This window comes from Amia ocellicauda, chromosome 7, assembly GCF_036373705.1.
Source record: "Amia ocellicauda isolate fAmiCal2 chromosome 7, fAmiCal2.hap1, whole genome shotgun sequence".
In the NCBI taxonomy this organism is placed as follows: Eukaryota; Metazoa; Chordata; class Actinopteri; order Amiiformes; family Amiidae; genus Amia; species Amia ocellicauda.
This window is the reverse complement of record NC_089856.1, coordinates 44,993,697-45,019,869: the sequence shown is the minus strand read 5'-3', so window position 1 is coordinate 45,019,869 and position 26,173 is coordinate 44,993,697. Positions and strand designations below refer to the sequence as shown.

General features: G+C 40.8%; 1 protein-coding gene across 1 annotated transcript in view; it reads left to right on the top strand.

Annotated features, from left to right (window-relative positions):
* Positions 1–25,643, top strand: part of LOC136753615 (forkhead box protein P3) — a 42,332-nt gene extending 16,689 nt beyond the window's left edge. Inside the window, exons 4-15 of the mRNA XM_066709883.1 lie at positions 16,348–16,499; positions 17,166–17,243; positions 19,105–19,210; positions 19,372–19,594; positions 20,353–20,457; positions 21,308–21,395; positions 21,860–21,934; positions 22,041–22,191; positions 22,781–22,857; positions 23,335–23,436; positions 23,563–23,684; positions 23,976–25,643. Coding sequence (XP_066565980.1) covers positions 16,353–16,499; positions 17,166–17,243; positions 19,105–19,210; positions 19,372–19,594; positions 20,353–20,457; positions 21,308–21,395; positions 21,860–21,934; positions 22,041–22,191; positions 22,781–22,857; positions 23,335–23,436; positions 23,563–23,684; positions 23,976–24,033 — 1,332 coding nt within the window. The 5' untranslated portion in view covers positions 16,348–16,352 and the 3' untranslated portion in view covers positions 24,034–25,643. The remainder of the gene's footprint in view (positions 1–16,347; positions 16,500–17,165; positions 17,244–19,104; positions 19,211–19,371; positions 19,595–20,352; positions 20,458–21,307; positions 21,396–21,859; positions 21,935–22,040; positions 22,192–22,780; positions 22,858–23,334; positions 23,437–23,562; positions 23,685–23,975) is intronic.
* Positions 25,644–26,173: the final 530 nt, after the last annotated feature.

Here is a 26,173-nt window from a genome sequence, read left to right as displayed (position 1 = left end):
ATCGTTGATGGACAGCAATTTTCAAATCTTGCCACAGATTCTCAATCAGATTAAAGTCCCGGCTTTGACTGGGCCTCTCTGGGACATTTCACTCTGGTGTCACTTTGGCTGTGTGCTTTGGGTCATTGTCCTGCTGAAAGACTATCCCAGTCTTTTGCAGACTGAAGCAGGTTTTTCTCAAGGATCTGCCTGTATTTAGCTCCCTCCATTTTGCCCTCTACCCTGACAAGCTTCCCAGTCCCTGCTGCTGGAAAGCATCCCCATAACATGATGCTGCCACAACCATGCGTCACAGAAGGGATGATATTACCTGAGTCATGTGTTGTGGGTTTGCCAAACATAACGCTTTGCATTTAGCCCAAATAGTTCAATTTTTCTTTCATGCACCACAGTCTTTTGCCACATATTTTAGCAAATTCCTATCAGGATTTTACATGACCTTGTTTCAGAAATGGCTTCCTGCCTGCCACTCTTCCAGACAGGTCAGATTTATGGAGCTTCTGAGCTATTGTTGACACATGGACAGTTTCTCCCATCTGAGCCATGGAACGCTGTAGAGCTCATTGTCATTGGCCTCTTGTCTTGTCTGACCAATGCCCTTCTTACCCTTCTGCTCAGTTTGGGAGGACGACTTGCTTTAAGCAGATTCTGGGTGGTGCTATATAGCTTCCACTTCTTAATGATCGACCGGCCACCTGTTTTTTATTTAGTCTTAGTCATAGTCTTTAGACTAAAATATTATTAGATTTAGTCACATTTTAGTCATGCTGTCAGTATTAATTTTAGTCAAAACAAAAATGATTAAAATCAAATGTATTTTAGTCAATGAAAATTACCATATGTTTTAGTCACATTTTATTTATAACTGAACTTACTTTATTTCATGTTTTCACATGTGCTTGATCAATTGGTGATCAAAAGAGTACATTTGGTGGCAGTAGTGTATTGTTTCTGCATCTAGAGCGATAACCAAAACAGGTGGGGGGACTGGTATTGTGCTCTTGAGCAAAATGTTATGTGCAGAAGTCTAAAACCTATTTCTTGCATTGCTTTCTATAGCCTGACATCAAAATGCATTGCCCCCACCGAGACTTCCTGTTTTAACTGGTTCCTTTGGGTGCAATGCATTGTGAAGTCAGACCCTGAAACACAGCTGGAAATTTCTCCTACATTCCACAGACATGTTATGAGGTAAAAAATAAAGATTTTGAAATTTTGCAATTGGGGATGAAGTTGTGTTTTAACCCTGATAGCTGTGTGAATACAATAAATAGACATTTTACATTAATTAAATTAAATTGATTCAACAAGTATAATATCATCAAGTTACATGAACATGTATGTAAGGCTCAGAAGGTAGTATCCTAAATATGGATGACAGAAAGCTTTAGAAATGAAGGCTCAAAACACCAATGATGGATTCTATTGTTTGCTTTTTCAAACCTTTTAGTAAGAGATATTGCTTGCAAGGTAATTTGAAACATGCTCTGCTTGTTAACAACTGACTATTAATAATGTGAACTATCATTTATAACGATCACACGGAAACCCTTAAAGTAGGTTATATGTTACAAAAAATTAAAACATGAAATATTGAAACTGCACAGGACAACATAATTAGTGCTGCATTAAATGAAATATTTACTATATTTACCCTTTTGTTTTATGACAAGAATTGGGGTGAGGTGCGCTGGGAAGGCATAAACATGTATGAGAGATTGTAGATAATCACTTATTACTGTCATCCCCCGATTTACATCGTCCCGTCTTACATCTGCAACAATCCCATACGGAAAGAACATATATTTGACATATATTAAACATAATATATGTTACATTTATATGTCTGTTATTTTTCCATTTCTATATTTTATATGTGTATATATGTTTATATATTGACTATATGTGATTTTGGCACAAAATTGCCCCTTTTTGTAGTATGTGCAATATATGGATATTATGTGTTTTGTATATGTAGCATATATTGCTCTCCATATATGCAATTTGTAATGGAAATGTATGATTTTATAGTTCAAATATATTTTTTATAAAATATTTTTTATAATTTAAATTTGTAAATTAGTTGTAATTAATTGTAAATAATATATGAATATAATAAGTTATTTATATATATTAAATATGTTTCTTACATTTTAGAATATTCTTTTTAAAATGCATTTGTAAATATTGAATGTTTTTTTATAAGTTAAATATACTTATTATTTGCTTAATATATAATAAAAACAAGTGGAATAAGTGGTTAAGTGGAATACGATGGAATGTGATTTTGTTACATACACGTGTTTTGTAAAAAACAGTAATGTCTCGTTCTCTATTTGGTATTAAAGCTCTTTATTAATTCACAGACAACCATTCATGTGACAACCATAACTCAATCCCATTCTTATCTATAAACAGGCAATACCTCCTCTTTTGGTCTTTCTTTGTCCTAAACAGGGCAATTTGTGGTGGAGCTTCAGAACCACTTGATGGAAATGCTGTGGTTTTACAGTTTGTGTCTTTGGTAACAATCTTTTACAAATTGTACAAAATTGTAGGTATCTCTTATTAATGTGGATATTTTCTAGTAATATATTTAATAGAAAAACAAAACAAAACATTAATGCACAGTTATATTATTATATGTTATTTGCAAACTGAACTTGAGTCGTTAACTTTATCAATAGGAAAAAAAGAAAAACAAGGCAAGAATAGTCATTCAAATTCAGACAGTGGTTTGCAAAACTATTACTAAGTACACATTAAGAATGTATATTGTGAGTCTTGATTACTTCAATATGTAATCTTAATTACTGGGGAAAAAAACAGTGTAATTAACCTTTTCCTAAGAGGGGAGGGGGGCGCATTGTTGTTAGATCATTTAGTTGTGGGTTTGGGATCTTATTGAAAAGACAGAAGTCATTTTATACAAGGATTTGTGGTGTATGATAAACATATTAATTGATGTTCCTCAATATATGTTTAGCACACTAGGAATATATTTATGTAAATATATAGATATGGGCTGTATATAGGTAACATATAAATCCGCTTAAAATGCATACATTTACAATATATTGAAAATATCAGTTCTTTCCGCATGGGTTGCACTGAGCAAGTGCATGTGGGGGTCTAGAGCTTCAATCTGTAATCAGCGCTGTATCAAAATCATATATCTGCTTTCTAATACCCGTTTTGTACGGTTAATTTAACTTTACTGTTTACTCCTGAATTTCCATGGTAGGTTCGAATAGGGACGCTTCTGCTTCATCATCTGTCTCATCTACGTCGCTGGTCTCGGAACCGCTTATGATGTACCTTCGGGGTATGACTGTATATGTTCCATGGGGATGCATCAAGTGTTGTAGTTTTTTTATGATTAATGTAGGTGGTGGGACCATAGCAAAGGATCATGGTCAACTGAGTAGTGTTATGGATTCATTGATGGATTCAGAATTTTAAGGACTACAATTATGGTACTAGTTGAGCAGTCCATACAAAACCACGCACCAGCCAGCATACATCATCCCTATTATCCAATCCAATGTAAGTCTTGACACATTCTATGTCTTGTCTTATTTTAGTCAGACTATAATGCCAAATTAATCAGTCACTGTTATCGTCCCTGTACTGGAATTCCATCATGTTATGCTCTTCGGCATTGTCATTAAAAAACAAGTTGCAGATAAATATTTTCGTCAAAATTTTAGCCGATGAAAACAACACTGCTGCATTCCAAGGGATATTCAATGCATTTTTATTATTTCTTTCCCCTCCCCTCTGCATATTTTCTCATGTTGAAAGTAGGTAGGTTGTGTAAATCAAAGGGAAACAATCCCATTTAAATGCATCAAATTTTGAGGTTGTAACTTCAAAATGGAACAACGTCCAAGGTGGGTGAATACTTCCTATAGCCAATGAGTGTGTGTGTGTGTGTATATATATATATATATATATATATATATATATATATATATATATGATCAGAGCATTTAAGAATACCCTCTGATCAATTCACTTTCAGAGCATCACTTATTGGGTAAGGTGTCATCTAGATATTAATCAAGTAATGTTTGATACACATGCTGGTTTGGAAGACTGATTTAACAAATGTCGTCAATTGGATGTGTGTTCTTTTCTCCGTGTGGCATTCTGGCTGCTCTCCACACCCCACCCCGTCACACCTTATATAACCCATATGTGAGGCCACCGAATAAACACTTACTGACGTGCATTGGCTATTGTTGTATAATTAACCAAGGCAAACCTACTTGTTGTATCAATCTAATACTACATACACACAGAATTATGCTTTTACATAATTTACATAGAATATATTTAGCTCCACATCATTAATTAATTTGTTATAGATTTCCAGGACAGAATCTTAGTTGGTGGACAAAAACGGGGGATTAAACAAAGCAATGACAGAGCGGAATAGAATGGGACAACAGCTTGAAAATCTTAAATACTTCACACATGTGCTAAATACATGACAGAGACACTGGCCGGTGCTGAGCATGATTTGCACTGAGCAAAAGGGTTACGTTTCTGCCCCGTTTTTGCTGATACAACTCAGCAGATTGGTGATCAAAGCTCAGCTGAGCCTGTGATCTCAGAGCTGCAGGATTTATTGCATCTAGAGACCACAGACACTTTCTTTCAGAGTCATCCAGATTTCCAGTGCATCCAACGAGATCCAGAACAGGGACTGACCCTAGTGATAGTAGCTTTCCGACAGTGGTGGTGGAAATCAGTTTAGGTCCATGTTCTGGGCCTTTTGGTGATTAAATCACTCCCCTAGACTTGGAAGAGGCTCTCAACCCCCTACCCACTCTCCCACTGTGATCTTGCTTAGAAAGGCCTACGCACAAAGGAAATGAAAGGCAGGCAATAATACAAACCTCTCTGTGTAGTCTGGCAGCACTTTTAAATGAGAAAGTTATTCATATGGTGTCTTTCCACCTTCTGACGCCTCCTTGAGAAACATCCGTTTAACTTACAACCTCCAGACCGTTCCGATCCTGCCTTCGACCTTCATTCTTAACTCTGTGACCTGTGAGCAGCAGTGTGGCATAGCGGTCAGGGCTCTGGACTCTAGATTTAACTAGAATTGCAACAGACATAGGCGTAGGTTTACGGGGGGTTTATTGGGGTCCCCCCAATAATGTATGCCCAGCTCCATAGGCGTAGGGGACGCGTCTCCCCCAATATTGACAGCATCCCCCCCCAACTCAAAGTACATGTCTCCCCCAATTCTAATTCTGAAACAAAACCTATGCCCCTGCCAACAGCTAAGGTGCTGGCCAAAAAGCGAAATTAAAATAGTTATCTTTATATAAAACATCTGAAAAACAATGAGTCTAAAACCTCAGATTTCACTCTTAATAGTTTAATGATTCACAGAGACCGCATTGAGTGACAATACAACACTGTTTCACAGCACATGATTCCCCTCTGCACGAGTTGCAACACTGAGAACAGTGTCAGAGTGATACAAAGACTAGACTCAAGTGTAGTGACATAAGTTCAAGAGAGGATCTGAAATTTGTGTTCTGGCAAAATGGACTTACATTTTTATCCCACTCACTGCGGTATACTGACAATGTCTAAATTCACCTTGACGTGACACCGGGAAAAATCTGTGTTGAATAACCTTGCACACGATATCTCCTCTCTTCTGTTGCAATGTTTTCAGAATAGGAATGTAGGCATTGTAAGAATGTATGTAGATATAAAATGGCTGCAAAGATCTGTGATTATTGAACAGTAGTTTGTGGGAAGAATAGGAAAACAGGGTTAGGCTTGGTTAGGGTTGGTTAAACAGGAAGGAAAAAATATTTAAAGGGAAAACTAATTAAATGCAAAAACAGCCTTAAATTAGTGGGTAGCTGTTAATTGTATAATTGGAATAACCTGTCAAGTTATGCCAAAAAATTAAAATGTATAAATCCTCCCCCCTCCACCTTACCAATGAATTATTTTTAACTATTTAACCTAATCCTGGGACTACATTGTGCAGGTCTAGAATAAAGAGAGTCACAGGTTTCATTGTGCATTCACTGACAAAGTCAGCTTCATTAGTATTTGTTTGAATGGCATGCAGCAATCTCAGAGCAATGAGTGATACAATCAAAGGATAGAGAACTGCTAAGATTTTACACAACAGACCCAAAAGGGAGATGATTATTATACAGATCACTTGTTTCAAAACTATTAATTTAATCACAAATCACTTCCCTCTTATGAAATTCTTGGAATCCTTTTATAGATGTAAGGATTTTGGAAATGTTATTTTTCTTTTTTTTTTCTTTCTTTCTTTCTTTCTTTCTTTCTTTCTTTCTTTCTTTCTTTCTTTCTTTCTTTCTTTCTTTCTTTCTTTCTATGTATCTTTTCCAGTCAACCCAATTCCTCTTTCACATTGCAAATTGCAAAAAGAAAATAGAGAAGAAAAAAAACATGCAAGAAAACATTTTCTCCCCCTCAGCCTTGTGACTTTTGAAGAAACCCTCAAACGCAGATAAGAGATGACATTTGTGTAAATGTCATCTTCTGAGGAACGGAGATTCTTTATGTATGTTTAACCAGAGAAAGCAAGTAAGAGGAAGAAAAAAAAACATACGGTGTGCTTCTAACCAATATTCTGCATAAAAAATTATGTTCTGTTATTCTGTTCTGTTAAAATTATGTTATTCATGTTAATAACTGCATTCATTCATTATGTAGACACAGAAAACCTCTTCCTGAACATTGCCTGAACAATGATCACTTCTATCTTGGGTACAACTTGTTCCACACACATACACACATACACACACAAACACGCACACACAGATAGAAAGTTCAGAGGATTCACGCCAAGTTTTTTCAAGCTGTTAGATGCTAATTTTTCCCCTTGCGTGTATACAAGCAACAATCCACGCCTACAGCTCTTTCGACTGTAAGAAAAAACGAATGAACTGATGTGGGAAAATGAGGCATTTCCCTGTATTTCCTCACCTCACACGTTTGAAAGAAGGTCAGTTCCAATTATCGTCCCAATGCAGTAGAACAATCGTCCCTTTGTGACAAAAATGTACATCTTACAGTAGACCCTTGGAGACTAACTTAGCTCAGAGACACATTAAATAAGTGTTTTGTAATTCAGGTGTAATGCAGAAATGCTTGCCTTCACATTTAATATCTTCCCTGTCTTTTATTGAGGTACTATATTTCATTGGGGACAAATATCTGAACTGTGGGAGAATTTAGCAGGGGATCCTAATACAGATCTGAGCTACTTGTTTTTAAACCTTTCTTTATTTCTCTTTCAAATTAAAACAGTTCCCAATTCAGAGAGGCTACTGACTTGAATATTTTGACTGCGCTGATAATTGCACCCACACCATCTGATTTCTCCATTCAGCTTCGCCTTCTCGAAATTGCAAATATGCTTCTAATAATTAGCCGATGAGGATTTTTTTTTCCCTTTTTCAATTTTGCAGACTGTGGGTTGCGTGATTCATCATAGCAGTCCGTTTTTTCTCTCGCTCTATTTTTTTTAATTTGTTGTTTTGCCAAGTGCTGCTGCCTTATTTTTCTCGGTATCAACAATGCTGTCGTTCACGAAAACAGATTTCAAAGATTAGCCGGGCTTTTCTTTTGGCGGTTCACGTGTGAATTTCGCACTGTACGTCTTTTTTTTTTTAAAAGGCATTATGTGATTTCTGTGAGTTTCAGGTCTGACAATGGCATCGTACCTCTCACATTTTCCAATCTAGTAGGGTTATTCCCTAAGCAGGCAATTATGCTGATGACTTCCAGAAAAAAATAGAAAAAAGGCACTTGATTGACTCTAATAGACACTTGGTTTGGATATTGTTTCATGAACATGATATTACAGGTGTGCTAAAATCAGGACAAAAAAGAGAACTGAGCCAAACTGAGGAATTCAGATTCCAGACATTGATAACCAATCACACTGTGACCTCTTGCCTTTCTGCAGTCGCGCCCAGCTTTCTTGTCACGTTCGATTCATTCATTCGACTCCTATTGTGGGTGTGCTTCTGTGTTGCTGTCTGTTGCAGTTTTTACCAGTGACGCTGCTTGGTTAACATCGCCAGCTCTTGTTGTTCCGTCAGCAAAAATCGTTGCCGATCTTTTTTTACTCAGAGCTAGGCAAGAGCAAGTGTATATCAGATCTGACGAGTTGAATGCCTGCCTCATACGTGACTGATAGAATTTGCACCGGTTCTTGGCCAGTCTCACAACTCAAGTAGCATTTGTAGGGGGAAGAAGCTTCAGCGTTGCGACACTGGTAAGTTGCTCAGCACTACTGTAGTAACCGACATTTTGGGCACAACTGGTTTGTGGGTGAAATCCAGTGAGGGACAGCAGAGAGGTGTACATAAAACAAAGAGAAACAAAAAGGCCCTGTCTGAGCAGATATCTGAAAACAGGACAGTTGACGAGATTGAACTCTCATTTTTTTTGAAGTCATGCATCCCCATTTTTTCTCAATCTGGCCCTGAAAGTAAGATGCATCTTTATTTAATGGAAGACGGTATCCACCATCGTTGTCGTGAGAACCTCACTCATGACAAACTAATAGAGTCACAATCGGTCGGTGGCGAAGTCTTCGTTCACGTTGTGGGATCGCTTTTGCTTAAGATGTAGTTTTAATTTCCTCAGATCATAGAATACATTTACAAACACTAAGAACTACCTTGTCTAACTCAAACTACACTGTTATCTTGTAGCATGTTGTGAATCGCCTACTTGCCTGCTAATAGCGTGCTGTGGTACGGCACCCATTGCAAAGGACCTAGACTGCAGTTGCGCTGACAAGGCATTATTTTCCCTTTCTCAATGCTCAATGCTCACATCACAGGTTTGGAAGTTGTCCTGTGAGCGGGAGATCCAGTAAGTGTTGTCATCTTTTTTTCCCTTTCTCTCTTCTTCTTTATTTGTGTCTGTGTGCAAACCACATGAATGGAAACACCTCATACCCACCGTATGGGCTTAATATTATCTGCTTTGGAATTCAATTACATTTTTGTTGATTGTTATTTTTCCGTCGTATCATAATCTCATCATCACTTCTTGTCAGCGTGTGTTTAAGCGGTTGGGGGCGATGCAATCTCTTGTTTTGATACCACAACAATTAAAAATAATGTTTAAATTCGCAGCAATAACCAAGGCCTATTTTTAGGTGAAATTGTAACTTGTTTTGCCTGGGTTTGAAACACTGAAGAGGGACAGAGACGAAAAAAAACATTCAACACGCGCCTAAAATACAATATTAAAACAATAATACAGAAAAATGTATGATGACGGGTTCTTTAATTTAATCATCTCCTTGCCCATCGCACGGAGATCACACGATCTGGAATACTTGAAAATAGTATTGAAAACAGATGAGAATCTTAGTTGCGATATTGCTCAACTGCCGCACATATATTAACCACCGTCCCTATTCTGACAACTCCCAGTATGATTTAATGAGTCGTTTCTGAAAGCGTTTTTTGCGTTTCATCTCTCTCTCTTTTTTTAATCAGTCATTCCTGAAGGGGCCTGGTGCGTGGGTTAGACAGAGTAACGAATCAAGTCTTGTTTTGGGTTTTCAGGATGAAAGCCAAAGCCGAAACAAGTGCTGGCCACAGGCTCGGGTTTATGGTTAGCCAGTCTGTGGTAGTGGCGTCCGATCGTAAACAAACCCACAATGATAGGAACATTTTGTAAAAAAAAAAAATCAATACCAAAAAAAAAAAAAACAAGCCAAAGCATAACAATTAGTAAGGTGGGGGAGCGTAATTATCAGAAGGAACTGATTGGTATTTCAGTATTTTCTCTCATTAGTGTGAGAGGACTAGGTGTCGTTTCTTTGGTGTCAGTGTGTTCCCAAGTTCCACTTCTATCAAGCAAGAAGTATACAAGTGCCAGCATCTGAAACGGCTTCTAAATCGGTTGCTTCTAGTTGTCTCTGCATGGAGCCCATGCGACGTCACTCTCGACAAGCCACCACATCCCATTTTAACCCCGACTCCGTAGTGCGTACAGTGAGAGAGGGGGAGAGGGAGAGGGACAGAGAAGTATTTCAGGGAGGGGGGTGTGTGCTTTCTCCTGATAGTGACATCACAATGGGCTCTCTGCGTTGACTGCACCTGTGCAAGACCACTTGGGTCACTTTCCCATCGTTAAATGTTGGGCTTCAGAACGTACAAATCAAACCACATTAAATCCTTAGAATCAGGAAATAGAGTGGTTAGTGTTATCAATGTTTTTTTTGTTTGTTTGTTGAAAAACTGGTATAGCTCAAAGAAGAAAGGGGTCATCGGCCCTTTGTGCACGATTGACTCCCAGCTAAGCAAAGAATGTTGTGGCAACATTGCAATAAAGTTAACACCGACCAATTGAATTGTGTTTGTTTGCTGCACTGTTTTTATGTATTTATTTATTCATTTGACTTATTTAGTCATGGGTGGGACACAATTCTAACCACGATAGGATGAAAGTTCTCCAAACACAATCAGATAATTTGAAGGAAGGGGCATGATATAATGTGATGTGCTTTTTTTATTTTATTTTTCCAATCCCAATATCTTGGTGATCCCCATATTTCCAGCTATCTATTAAAATGTTTTATTTTAAAATCATTGAATAGCATTGCATGCTCTGGCATCTGAAGTAAACATGAAATGATCTGCTATGAAAACAAACAAAATCTGTTAAAATAATTCTGAGATCTTTCAAAACAGACTTTTAGACACATACCTGAGCAAGGACTCGAACAGAAGCTCAACCCAACCTCTACCTTTTACAGGCAATATTATGTTTTCAGTGCAAGTCCATTTAAAAAATATTTCAACCAGATATTGGAAACCAGAGGATATGCCATTTTGCAGGGGTTGAATTAAAAATATAAATTATTTATTATTACTATTATTTTATTTTTTTAACCCTTAGAAAAATCTCTGACTTGCATCTCGGCAGCTGTTGGTGAGCAGAAAAAAGATAAATCGAGAGAGAGAGAGAGAGACAGAGAGAGAAAGTGGTAAGGATGTTGTTCTCTTACAGGGAACTCGGAGGCTTGGTACCACGTTACGTTTTTTGACATTTAGCGCTTGCCAGAAAACCACAACACTCCACTTGATAAGCTTAACAAGCCACTTTTTTTCTTCTTTTTCCTCGTTGCCTCCTAAACAGCACATACACACACATGAACTTGCTTGTGTGTGGGGGGGGGGGAGGGTCCCTGTCAATCTTTCTAGCAGGCACTGTTTGAAGTGGTTCCGTATCCATTTTCGGATCGCTCCATAGTGTGTGAGTGTGTGTGTGTGTGTGTTGTGGAGTGGGTTAACGCTATAATAAGGTCAACTGCACCTGCACAGTGTGTTCTACAAAAAAGAAAAAAAACCTGTAGGCAGTATATTTCTACTGACACACCATGAGTGGCAGGTTTTCCATTGGGAGTCTGTATCTAGGTCTGATTTCGGAATAATGTATAATTATATCCACTAATCAAGACTTAAGTGCTGAATATAGTTTTTGTATTTTTGGTAGGAAAAGGAAGAGTTATGAGTCACTTTTCAATATTGACTCTGTCATATGTCAATAACACGTTCAGGCTTGATAAAAGATCTTCAATGGTCTTTAGAAAGTGTCTCTGATTTTCTCCAGTTCAGTCAAATGTTTTTTCTATGATGAATACTGTCTAGTATTGGAGTATGTGCAACTACAATTCAGGGTAATCAAAACAAGTTGCCATTTATGTTTTTCTCTCCAAATAGTGCATGTACTTGGTTTACGTCCCTTTTACCAAAATAGATTCTCTTTCTGAACTACAACATTCATCTTACAGTCCCATATGATGTTTCAATGTGTTTTATCAAACCCTGGCTCAATGTGTGATGCCTACTGTTTTAATAACAGTTGTACAAATAACTTTTATTAAAAGCAACTCTGAGAAACACTAAAAAATCCATGTCACAATCTACACATGAATGATCGTTAATCATAATTTGAATCATTGTAACGAACGTTGCTGTGATTAGACTTCATACACAGAAAATTGTGGTTTGATTTAAACAAATCTGTGTTCAAAAACTCCATCAGTCTGGAGTGTGCTCCCTTTTGGCTTCCAGAACATTCTTATCAAAACAAGATTTAAATTTTTTTTTTAACTTTTTAAAGATAAACCTTAAAAAAAGATGGTGGTAAGGGCTGTTTTTCCTTTTTTCTGTTAAGATGCTGTAAAAAAAGTAAAGAAAAGAAAACCGCAATCTTTTCTGTACATTTTTTTAATGTTCTTTTCTTAATTCCTGTTTCCTGTAATGGGGTGATGTGCGTCTTTATATATGTGTGTGTATCTGTATCTGTGTGTGTGTGTGTCTGTTTGGAGGGGGAGGTAAAACGGGAGACGAGAAAGAAGCTTTTAAGAAGAGAGAAGGGAGTTTTTGTGTGTTTGTTTGTGTATGTGTGTGTGGCAATTGTGCTGATAATCTGCACCTCAGCTCCTTTCCGACCGCTCCTTTCCGTCCGCTGGCTTTATTATTATTTTACTTCCCCGGTGCCCGGTGCAGTTTGGTTACAACCAGCCACTGCCCAGGCATCTTTGCGACATGGAGCTGTGTGTTACGACACAATCTCTCTGTTTCGCTCTGATCGTGAAACACAAGCCTGGCGACATTTCCTTTTCAGTATCACAGACAGGAGAGTGTCCGAAAGAGCTGCCATGCAGTCATTGACCTTACTGATCATCTCAGACATGCGACGCAAATGTCAATAATATGTCAATGCGATAAATCTAATGGAAACTATCTCATTTGCACCTCCAGGGCAAGTAGCCAAATGCCTTTTCAATGTATGTTGTAGAATGGTATTTAATGGAGATAAACAGATCGCTTCTTTTTGCTGTCCTTTCCAGCCTTAAAAGCTGTAATCAGCCTAATTAATCCCTGTTCGAATTTTAAATTAAGTCACAGAGAAAAATCACACATTGATCAATAATGTCCAGCCATGAAAAGGACGCACTGCACAAACTGTAGTCAATAGCCACAGAGCGCTGCACACACAGACATGTCGAAAACAACCAAACTGATTCACTGGTATATTAATATATATGTATTTAAACCATGTATATATCTTATTTAAACCATATTTATCTGGTGGATATCAAAGAACCACACATTGTTTGTCCAAACCTACTCCGTCGGAATAAACTTTCCCTTGTTGGTTCTAGCCATGTTTGCAAGAGTAATGTTGGCTGCAGATCATTTAAATCTCAATTTGAAAAACTCGTCAGTATTAAGAAACAATAAACCATGAATACGAAATCATAAACACTCAAGGTTTCTGATGTGACAGTAGATCATTAAGGACATGTTGTGCAGGGTGTCTTACTTAAAGCATTCACTACGCTGCGTTTAACTTATTTTTTCTACCCTGCAGCAGGTAAGCCTTCAAATGGATGTCATGCTATATGTCTTATATGTCTAAGACTAGACAGCTCACTTTCATAATGATAGCCAATTATTTTTCATAGTGTGTGTGTCCTTTAAACAAAGTAAGCCTTGCAGTGTATTGCCAAAGCTCTTTGAAGTGACACAAAAATCAGAATTTGTACAGGCAAAACAACAAGTACAACAACATCAACATCAACAAAAGTCTATTTTATTGCACCTGAAAAGGAGCTGAAAATGAAACTAAAGTGAAATGTGACCACAGTGCCAAAGAAGTGTTTTTTCTTAACCTCTTCTCTCTCTCTCTCTCTCTCTCTCTCTCTCTCTCTCTCTCTCTCTCTCCCTCTGTCTCTCTGTCTGTTGGTTGTTTGAAGTGAGCGTCTTCAAGACAAACAGATCTTGCTGGGGGGGAATTCCTGCGACTGCCTCTTTACATTTATCAAGAGCTGGAAGCAGTCGATCTTCAACCTGTTTGCTTTCCTGTTTGTTCATTTCTGAATTCTTGGTTACTGTGCGGTTTGCATTCCTCTTGTTTCTCGGGTACTGTACTATGCAGCCGCAGGCTTCGTGGGTAGTGACCCAGTGAAAGGGAGTGTGCAGATATTTGTGTTTTCCAGAAAAATCCCCTTCTGCAATATTTCATGCACTGCTTGCTTTCATTTGGCACTAGCAGTTCATCTTGCTGTGCTGCCCTCCCCAACTGGTTAGCCTAATTTAGCAATGATGCATATGAAGGCCGAGAACATTGGTCAGGAATTCGTTTCCATTGCTTGTTTAGCTGTGGGCAGTTATTAATAGCTTAATGTCACCTGTATTCTTTCCTTTGTTGATAAATTTCATAGCAAGCCAAACAAGCAATTCCTCCCGTGTCAGAAGTCCTCTCAGACCGTTAGGAGGACTTGGGGACAGCTGCTCAGGCTTAACTGTCATCTGCGCAATTGTTAACAGTTTTCAACTCTGCAAGGGTTAAATCTTTGTTTACATGTCTTTCAAAGTCTGAAAGTGAACCCAGTTGAACCCAGAGGAAACTACCATAAAACGACTATAAAATCGCCATGCTGAAGGGAGCAACAATTCTATGGTAAATTTGCTAGGGTAAACGTTAAAAGTAGCTTGTATTAGCAATGTGGCCAGAGAGGGAATGTGTGAATTGGCTGTGACTTGTGAGGTGCAATGACTCTAGGGGAGACCTTGGGCGATATTTGATTGAAGTTATGTGCGCGCCATTACTGGAGATAGGTAGGGCTTTGGGTTTTGTTATGATTTCTGTGTCTTTGGGTCTTGGCCTAACCTTTCTTCTTTCTGGTTTTGTACTTTAACAGTGTTGTTGGAAACTCTTTATCATAGTTGCAGGGTGGGGTGGGGGGGAGCAGGGTTATGCGCTTGTTCTCAGTTTATTTGACTACCACCCGGGTGTCTTGCGTGTTTGGTGTATGCAAAACATCACAAAACAGGCTCTTCGGAGCAACTGAACGTTTTGCAAACCCTCTCATCTTTTCGCAGCTTCTGCAGCTGACTACCCCAGACTCCACTTCCCCCCCACCCCCCCCACCCCCCACACATGCACCCTGTCTCCCCCCAGAGTTATATATTTTTTCTCAGCACCTGTCTGCCTCGCCTCTCCTCAGCACAGTGTGCACTGCAGCTGTGTGTCTTGCGTGTTCCCGTGTTTGTCTAAACACATCGCCACGAGGCTCTGGAATGCACCTGTGTCCGACCGCAGATGTCTGTGGGCTCCTCGCTTCACGTATGCATCTGTGTGTCGGGGGTGACTGCTTCGACATGGCACTTGAAAGAAAGAAACAAGCAGCAGAACACAGAAACAAAACAACAACATTGGCTACCCCTGTCGCCTGAGGGCAAATCTCTGCATCTTATTACATGCAGGACTCTCTGAACCCCCCCTCTGCCACCCTTACCCTCCCCCTTCTTGGAAAGAGCAGACTAGGCTTGCGGTCAGGCTGCTCAAGCACCTGGTCTTAGCGGTTTGGGTGTTGCAGGGTCTGGGCAGGAAGCTAGGCTAGCCCCTGTGGTTTTGTGCGAGAAATGTGATCAGCACACACACACACGCATACACACACACACAGGTTCACACTCACCCACAGCTCTTAGAGGACAGTGCCTGAGGAGAGGAGAGAGCCTGCAGCACGGGGAGGGCCATATGGTGCTGTGGAGCTTTTGCCTGCACCATCACTCACTCCAGTATCTAATTGTTGTCTAAAACATAAAGGAGACAGGATACAGACCTTGCAGGGGAGAGTGCTGCTGTTTTTGTGTTGAGGAAGGCAATCAAAGTGAACATGGCCAATGATTGGAGTAGTGTCTCCCAATCAGAGCCCCCTCCTGTTCTGCTCCGCAGGGAGGCTTGACACTGGAGGTGCACAATTTGACCCAGAGTTTGTGTTTGTTCTTGAAAGTTGCACAAGCCCGGGCAGAAAGACAAATGCCCTCAGTCTGTTGTCTTTCCTGTGCGCGAAATCAGAACACTGTTAAAGGCATGACATGTCCGGCTGGTGTACGAGAATCCCCACAGCCTCTGTTGGGACCACAAGGAAACTCCAGATGCTTTGTAATGAGAGTTTTAAGACCCATCTTCTCCGCTGCTTCTCATCGTGATCTCTTCATGCTTTTAGGGCTGTTGTGGTCTTTTTTTTTTTTCTTTCCACCTTGACACAACACCCTGTTATTGAACACTTTTACACTTTTCTATCTTGCCATCTCCACTCCTCCCTGCGCATGAGTCAGTCCATCCTGTGACACGTTTAGCTGAAAGCATTTACACGCTGTGTGGCAAACACTGTAGAGGGGACCGGAGCTTCCCTGTGTGTCAGTCAGTTCAGACAGAGCATAGCCGTGCACTGCAGCGGTGTATTTATATATTTATTTATTTTCATCATTCTTAATTCAGCAGGGATGCCAGGCAGTGAGAGCGAACCGCAGGGAGGCCCAGGAGCCGGTAGGGGGCGCCAGCAGATGACAGAGAGAGCACCGTCCGGGACCCCGCCACAGACTGCCAGCCGCACCTCCGCCCAGCACCCAGCCCAGTCCAGCTCCAAACAGGTAGGCTGTGTCCCCCTCCATTCCTCTCTCAGGCACCAGCTGACTAATTCCAGATCTGTAGGGGATTATATGCAGACAACAAAGAGCTTTATTATTATTATAAGTATTATTATTTACACAGTATATTGAGTTATCAGAGAATCAGAAAAGGTGTCCACCATGCCCCACCCTTTTTAAGATTGCCAGGGACACAAGGATCCAGGGTGGGGGGGGTTGCAGATGGAAAGTTGCATTTGAAAGCAGGAGACACTCCCTGGATACTGTGTTGTTGAAAGAGCCAGGACGTGATTCTGGGATTGTTAAGTTATCATAGTTATGAAACCATTAAAATGTCTCCTCTCTTTTGTACATTTTCTTATGTCCGTTATTTTTTAGAATGTTTGCAAGGCCAGAAAGCGGTGGGGGCTTCTTATTTACTTTTGAAATAGTGAGCCCATCAACAGAATCTCAGTTGATGCTCAGTAAAGCAGACACTCTCAGTAATTTTCCAGATCACTTTTGTTTTCTATCTCAAAGAGTCTCTCAGATACTTCCTGAACAATGTATTTTCGATGATGAAAGCATGTCTTCCATAGAGCTTGGTGAGAAGCCATCTCTTTGCTTGCTCGACCTGCTTCCCCCCTCTTTCTCTCCCAGGTCATAACTGAGACACTTGTTGTTCCACAGGTGGCTTTCCCACTCATGTTTGGACAGAGATCGCCCTTCATCAGCCCAGCACAGTTTCAAGCCATCCTGCTCCAACAGGTACATCTCTCTCTGGTGCTGTAATTCGGTACAGCAAAGGCTTGTGGGTCTACAGGAGACTGGGCTGGACCAAATCAAAACATTCACCCACTCTGATTAGCAGACTACAGACCCGCACACCAGCTCAGCTCATTTTCAGAAGCCAGGACTGGAATGAATGAAAGCGCCGGTTTTGATCTTTGGCCCAGGACTCTGTGTTCTGGTTGGAGTTCGAATTGAGGTGTAATTTCACAGTTTTATCTTGTCACGTAAGCAGAGGTCTCGTCAGCTGGCTATGTTTGGGGTTTACTTCTACCAATCTAAAAATAAATTAATCTTTTTTTGACACAGGAAGTTCTCTTGTTGAGATAACGATCATAAGGGGGAGAGACCCTGGGGGGGCAGGGGGTGGGACAGAAAAAGACACTTGCAAGTGCAGGATGAAAGAGAAGCACGGAGAGAAGACGTGCCTGAGTACAGAAGTGCAGAAAAACTTGGCAGATCAAAAGAAAATCATTGGTGTAAAAGTTGTACTTACTCTGTATGTAGTCTGTTCTTATCATGCTACGTAAATATCAGGTTGAAGTTATTGACTGACATTGACTGACGACCAGGCACATGAAAACATTGTAATGCACTGGCCCGAATAAAGGTTTTCTAAGAAGCAGCCATGAGTTAATAAAAAAAAACGCCAAGAACGCCCACAACTATGGAACTTTATATATAATTTATGAAAAAATAGTTTCTTTAGCCGCACTCTCACTGTCAAGGTATTGGACAAGACTAATTTATTATATTTGAAACAAAGTTCTGTTTTATTAACAAATGACAAACAATGCTTTCGACACTTCTGTGTCTTCATAAGTAGCCATTGCAATTACCATGACAGGTGTCTTTAAAATGCAATTAAGAAGCCCAACTCACCATCTCTCAATAATCATTCCATTCCATCAGATAACCATTAATTATTTTAGGTGTAAGCAAGGGTAAATTGGAACAGGCTCTTCCAAAACATTCAATAGACACACCACAATACAATAAACATTATATCTTACCCAGTCATGTCAATACATATTAGTTCAGATTCTAATGAAGGCACAGACTTCACATATCTTTCAAAATGTATTGATCCCATTGATAAAATAATGAAAGACTTTAATAATATCAATTACATACTGATATGAATAACACAACTATCATTTATTTAAATATAAACATGATCACACACCATCTTCCACATTAAATAATCAAATCAAACCTCCTGAAATAGTCTAATCAATCACATTCAAAATCCCGTTAATGCACAGTTTACAGGAAAGAACTTAGATTAAGCATTTCATTTAAGCCATAATGTTCCATTGAGGGCATTTGTCTTTCATTGTATATATATATATATATATATATATATACGCATATATTGAGGAAGGTATTGCATTGTTTTATCCTGTCAGCTGACAGCTGCGTTTTGACAACTCTCCCTTGACTGTTGGTCAGGAATCACTGTGCTTGTGCTCATACCCCCTGCTTCTCACATTTCAGCATTTAAAAAGCGTCCGATTCAAACAGGAAAACAATAACTAGCAGGCTGGGCACAGTGCTCCTCCATAGGAGAAAGGAAAAAACAAACATGACAGGCAAAAGAGGAGAGACAGAGCTTTTCTCTGCCACAACCCATAGGTGAGCGAAGCCTCTCTTGAGTGCTCTGTGCCTGAATCTGCCTCCTCCATAATGAACTTCACCCCCTGATGAGGCCGATCTGATAGAAACAGCCCCCTCTGCTGGAAACCAAGCACAACAACACGCCGATGCCAGGGAAGAGCAGGGATGAACAGGGCTCTCAGATCTCAGAGGGTCTAAGTTGTTGCTGCTCTTGTGTCTCCAGTATGCCACCGATGAAGTGGGGAAGCATCTCCTGCAGCTCGTGTCCATGAATCCACTGCAGTTTGCTCAGCACAGACCTTCGGTCCTGCGGAGAGGTGGCCACCACGGTGAGTAGGGCTTGGATCTGATCATCAGTTGCCAGTGATCTGATTGGCTCCCCCTGATGGATGTGATCACAGCTGGGGGAACTTGGTAGTATTATGAGGGGGAAAATAAAGACTCTGCAGCTTCGAATGTGTCGCTCACAGCTTGCCATCTCTCCCTCCAGCTCTGTCGAGCCTCTCCAGTCTTGCGTCATCTTGGTCTGACATTAACCCCACCCCCGGCACTGACCACGCGCCCGTGTGCAAAGTGGAGACCAATGGGAGCCTCGGGGTGCCTTCCCCCCAGCAGGGGAGCCCCTCCCCCCAGCACACAAGCTCCTCCCCTCAGCCCCGGAAACCCAACCCTCCTGTGAAACACAGCTCTGCCCACTCCAGCAGGAACAACAGGTAGGTCCAAGTATACTCTCCACCTATACAGCTCTGGAGACCACTGCAAAATTATCAGTTTCTCTGGTTTTACTATTTATAGGTATGTGTTTGGGTAAAATGAACATTTTTGTTTTATTCTATAAACTACTGACAACATTTCTCCCAAAATCCAAATAAAAATATGAATGGAATGGAGTGGCTGCCATACATGTAGAGATGCTGATTTAAGACACATTTGCAGTGGTCTCTTCATTTGTCCCAGAGCTGTATATATACACATCACCAAAACAGAATTACTTCGGTGTCTCTTATTCTTTCAGAATCAAGCTTAAAAGTGCAATAAGGTGAATCCATACTGCTGAATCTCAGACAAGGAGATTGAGTGGATAATGTCAGTCTCTGAGCTGGAGAGTTGAGAGTTAGCCATTTTCTGTGTTTCGGTCACAAGCCCGAATAAATGACCAGAGTCCCATCTATGGCTTCTTGTCACTGTCTGTTCATAACCAGCACTCACGCCACTTGGCACACTGTGCAGCTGGGAATGACAGTTGAGAACTATAGTTGGGAATGACAGTTGACAGTGACAGTTGACAATGACAGTTGGGATTGACAGTTGGGAATGACAGTTGGATCTTCTGTACCAGGTCTATTAAGAGTGGCATCCTCTGCACACACACAAACACACACTGCAGACCTGACCATAGCTACTTGATCCGTTGCAGTGTCTCTATATTCACATTCAGAGCCGTCTCTCTCCTGCCCTCTCTCTTCCACAGTCCCGTGCCTCCCGGACTGGAGACGTCCAGCGTCCTGTTTGCCAAAGGTCTGTGCAAATGGCCAGGCTGCGAGGAGGTGTTCGAGGAATTCCCTCGCTTTCTGAGGTGAGGAATCACATGAATTCGGCAAAGAGAAAAGCCCCTCGTGCTGTGATAGTGATAGAGTTAATGTTTTTGCTGCTGCTGTAGTTTTTAGGAAGGGGAACTGAAAACCCACGTCAGCGTTGTAATGGGAGCCCGTTTCCACAATACACATGTTGGATGTATCATGTCCCATGTGCCAATGACTCACTCCGGTCATTATTTGCTGTGCCTTGACCTAATTTCTGATCCGAGGGGAAGTGAGCTGCATTTTAAAGTAATCCAAATATCCATGACTATGATATATAGTAGGATTCTGGGAGTGCGTTTGGGAATGTCCTTCTAAAAATGCTTAACCGATTTACAAATGTACGGTCTGCAATGTTACTGTTCATTTTTGTTGTTGTCAAGATTGATTTAAGTGAAGGATGATTCTATAATAATGTGATTTGTCAATCTTTATAGCTTATTCTTAAATACAAAATGAATACAAACTCTAGAACAAACTAAAGGAGGACCGGCCAGTGTCTCTGTCTGTGCTGAGGAACCCTGGTCCCTGAGGGTTGCAGGCAGTCCCACAGGTTCTGTAGGTCTCTATACAGCACCTCACCTGCTCACAACAATTTAGTAAGTGGCACTTGAGGTGCAACACAAGGTAGCCATCTTGAACAAAGGACTCCTCACCATTGCTCTGATGGAATGGACTGAACCAACTGAACGCTGAAGTGATTAAATATCCTTGTGAATTAGGAGTGGTGATTTAAGAGGGGATCTGTTGAGCTGGCCTTGGCTGGCCCTGCTCTCCAGTATTCCAGTAGGTGGCACAAACCCATGCCAGTCTAATGATCTCCACCCTCCTTTGCTTCGACTCCAGCCACCTGCACAGCGAGCACAGCCCGGGGGAGAGGAGCATGGCGCAGTGCCGGGTGCAGAGAGAGATGGTCCTGCAGATGGAAAACCAGGTTAGTGAATATCTGGTGGTGACACACAATTAAGGGGCCGATTCTGGATCACGGTGGGGGGGGCTAACTGGCGCTACTGCTGGAAAACCATGAAATGCTTGTTTTGACCAGTGGAGCCTAACCGGTCTCACCATTAATACAATACCAAACTGAGCTTTCTGGCCTAAACTTCAGTCCAACACGGCACTGCAGTTTACCACTGGGTTTGCACCTGCTGAAGGTTTACTTGACAGATTGCTACTCCTTAAAATTATACATATTATTGATTTATTTATTTACTTATTTACAACAGTCATCGTTGCCTCTTTGGAATAATATAACAGCACAGACTCTCTCTCTCTAGCCATAAATGGCTATCTGAAAAAACGTAACATTTCTGTACCTCCCATCTAACAATGTGGCTGCAATCCAACCCTCACCAAAGTGGGCCTGCTAATACAAAGGGCCTGTTCTTCTCTTCCCAGCTGTCCATGGAGAAACAGAGACTAATAGCCATGCAGATTCACCTCCAAAGCGCTGACCAGCGATCGTCTGGCTCGGTGAGTACCCTGCCTCCTGGCCTCCGTCACCAATGGCAGATTGGAGCACCTTCTGCGTGGCGCACTTTGGAAAGTGACGTTCTGTTTTTCCGTGCCTCTCTTTCAGAAAGCCCTGGAGGTGGCAGAGGGTGCCCACAGCTATGGCTTGACCCTCCCCCAGCAGAGAGGGCTGGAGGGCAGCCCAGCCAGTTCCAAAGACCCCGCTGAGTTGATCAGGCAGAGCTACTGGCATATGCCCACCTCCCACCTCCTGCCAGGTGAAATGCTGACCGTTGCCTTTCAGAAACAGCCACCCCATGGCACTTTGCCAGTGTTCTCCAGTCCTGCCCCTTCTGCAGGTGCACCCTGGGAAATCGGATGCACGTGTTGACCATAGTTTTACCATGGATTCCTGTGGGTTCAACATGCCTTCCCTGTGCTTTACTGCACGTGACATGGGGAATACCAAGATACACCATGATACATATTTCTAAGCCAAGTTTAATGTGGTAGATGAGGGTTGATTCAGTAAAGTGCAATAAAGCACAGAGAAGGCCTGTTTAACCCATAGGAAACCACTGTAAAACTAGAGTCCAGGATGTTGCTTAAGATTGAGAAATATAATTACTGTACAAGCTTATCATTGTCCTATGACTTTTACAGCTTTCATTTTCCCCCTTATAGTTCTGTGTTTATTACAGTTCATGCCATTGTAATAGTACATTATAATCTGCATTGAACACAATATCACTGCAACTGTCATTCAGAGTCACAAAGACTCTGTTTGCGAAGCGGATGCCGATTTATTTCTCTCCTGTCCTTGTATGCGACCTGTATTTATGATCAGCGATTGCTTGTGTTTCACAGAGATCGTTCCCAGCATCGAATATTACAAATACACCAATGTCAGACCGCCTTACACCTACGCCTCTCTGATCCGATGGGTGAGTCGTCTGCACTTTGAGTCCTCGTTCACCGGTGGAGATCAGCCAGATCTCTGAGGAAAGTTCCTGAGGAGTTACAACTTTGTTTGTGCTAAAAAAAAACAATAATGAATGGAATAATACCCCAAATGTACAATTTAAAAAATGCTTGTCACTTTCCCATGCTGTGGACAGAGACAGGAACCCCTCTTAAAGTAAACCTTTGCTCTTTAAAATGTATAATATGTTATCAGAATATTAGTGTTGTTGTTATTATTATTATTATTATTATTATTATTATTATTGTGTGCACATGTTGATGACAATGTGTAATCAGTAATTGCATGCACTGCAGTGTTACTGTAATGTGCATAATTATGTTGTTTTTGCCTTTCTCAAAAAATAAAGTTGCAGGACAGCAGTGTGTTGGACTGTGCATGAGCAACTGCTACGGCACACTGTAGACCTGTCTCATCTCTGTTGTCTCTTGTTGGCCAGGCGATACTGGAGTCCCCAGACAAGCAGCTGACTCTCAACGAGATCTACCACTGGTTCATGAGGATGTTCTTCTACTTTCGACACAACACCGCAACATGGAAGGTACCGGACTCGACCAGAGATTTGCCGTGCAACTCAACTCCGGTTATATACATATAAATGAAGGATATTAGCAAGAGTTACACCATACCTCTCTCTCTCCCTCTTTCCCTCCCTCTCTCTCTCCAGAATGCAGTCCGTCACAACCTGAGCCTGCACAAGTGTTTTGTGCGTGTGGAGGGAGGGAAAGGTGCGGTGTGGACGGTCGATGAGGCCGAATTCCAGAGGAGAAAAGGACAGAAGTTTAGCCGGTGGGCTCTCCCCCCTCGTTCTGAATAAAATATCACAAACACACCCACAGGTCATAAAAATACAATACAGTGTCAGTGTCCAATAATCATTTACTCAATTCAGTCTACACTATAAACACTGCTATCCCAGCCAAAAACACATTTGGGTGTCAAAGTTGTGTGAAGTGGTAGATTACAAGAGAGATTCACATGGGTACCAGGGGGAATACATGGATAACTACATCATTGTGCTGTGTCTGGGCAGAAGCCTGTTTTTAATATGGACTCTTGATTGTGCTTTCTCTTTCCCAGGGATCATGATGTGAAGTGGTTGAGTCCCTATGCCTACTTCTACCCTCAAGAATCCTAGACAATGGGCCTAAAGCAGAAGCCACACATCAGTTTATACTGAGAGAGAGAGAGAGAGAGAGAGAGAGAGAGAGAGAGAGAGAGAGAGAGAGAGAGAGAGAGAGAGAGAGAGAGAGAGAGAGAGAGAGAGAGAGAGAGAGAGAGAGAGAGAGAGAGAGAGAGAGAGAGAGAGAGAGAGATGTGTGACACAGACACAAACACCCGCACCCACCCCATGCAAACACACCACTTTGTCAATGCCGGTCGACATGTTTACACACGTCAGAATCTCAGGGACCCCTTTGCCCGGCATGCACCTCCTTGGCTCCGCTCCTATATCTTGGTTGTGTGATCGCCAGAATGTACTTCTGGTATTAAGGACAAAACCCAGAATTATGCACTGAAGCTGCACAAAATAAAACCCTTTTCACCACATAACGATATGTACACATAAGTGGTGTGTATGACATCACAAAATTTGTCTTTTTATCAACACGCTTCTTAAAGACCGGTGACCCCGAAAAGGGATGCCTTTATCAGCTTGCACAGGCAGGGATTATATTAGAAACATGGAAGGGAAATTGTGTGATCCATACAAATGTAGAAATTGGGAGCTCTCTCTTGTTTTTACTCAAGGCGTGATTGTGCCACACTTACAGTAATGCCTTGTTGGAAAGAGGTGCTTAATACGTAAGTCTATTAATTCACAGAACCCTATGGAGTTACAATGGTATGCCTTATTCTCTACATAAAGGAGAACCCTAAATAGATTATATATATATATAGTTATAAATAATGTAATGGGACTGTTTTCTTTTTGCAAACTGCATTGGCACACTTAATCAATTGATTTGGTTTTGAATGACATTTGTTCAGTTTTTATAAGTGCTTAGAAAACATTGATGCACATTGCTTTATTTTATTGTGCTTTAAAACATCTTGGGGATGTATCTTGTATTACATTGTTTTTTCTGTTCATGGCGATAATGATTAAAATAATTAAAGTTGTTTACATTGCTCAGACTGAAGAAAGGGTTCTGTTCTTGAGAGGCAGTTGTGTATGGTCTTTGATCTCTCGCAAACTTACACAGAAATGATAATGGAAAAACCTTTCTTTACTTCCATATAAATGCCTTAATGCAATTTTAATCTCGTACATTTACCACAGGATGTTTGCATATTTTTACAGTAGTTTCCTATGGTTTTATTTAATTTCAATGCCAGTGGTATTCGTCACCATGGTCTTTGTGAACAGTACACCCCAGGATTAGAGAGTAAGAGAGAGCTATACGCCATACTGTCAGCAGCACCGAGATGGAGCATTGCTTCAGAAAATTTGCTTGATAGAGTCAGATACAGTCAGTCAACGCTTCATGAAAGACAGAAGAACAAAAATACAAAAATCTGGGGAAAATAAATTGTTGGGGGTCTAAGGCCCAATTTGTGCATCCAAAGTCTTTCACTGTGCTTTAATGCACTCATTAATAAACTATGGTCTACTGTGGTAAACATGCCTTGTAAATATTTATCTGGTACATCATGATATCCCCACAGTCCCGCAAGTTTGATTTTAAAACTGCAAAGTCGAGGATGATCATTATTTTTCAATAACAATGAATGAGCTTTCATTCAGACCGATGTGCTCCTCACGGAAGCCAGTGGAGGGCGCCCACGTTAGCTTTTCACGCACGATCGCACTTGCTACACCCACTTGCTATAACACACCAATAGAGGGCAGCAGAGAGCCATGACAGCCTCGCATTAAGACGAGTCAGTCGAGCGCACTATGCAGTGGGTTGATGATCACTCTACATAGCAGGGCTTTATTGCAAGGATAAGGATGCACATGGACTTATTTTCACAGTCTTATGTCAGGTTATATTCATTGTATTACATTATACCACATTACTATTGTATGTACAATTGTAATACTCCAGACTAACATTTAGAGATAAGTGCAAGATAAACGAGCCTCACAAATCCTTTTAATTGGGGGTTTCAAGGGGAGTATTTTTCCATCAGTACAATGCCAGTTTCAGTAATTTTTTTTATTAAAATAAGTTTCAGAGGTAGTCATACAGTGTTTGCCAGTCCAACACCATAAAATGCTTAATACCATAAAATCTTAATTCCAACATGCATTAAAACAATACCTCCAACAC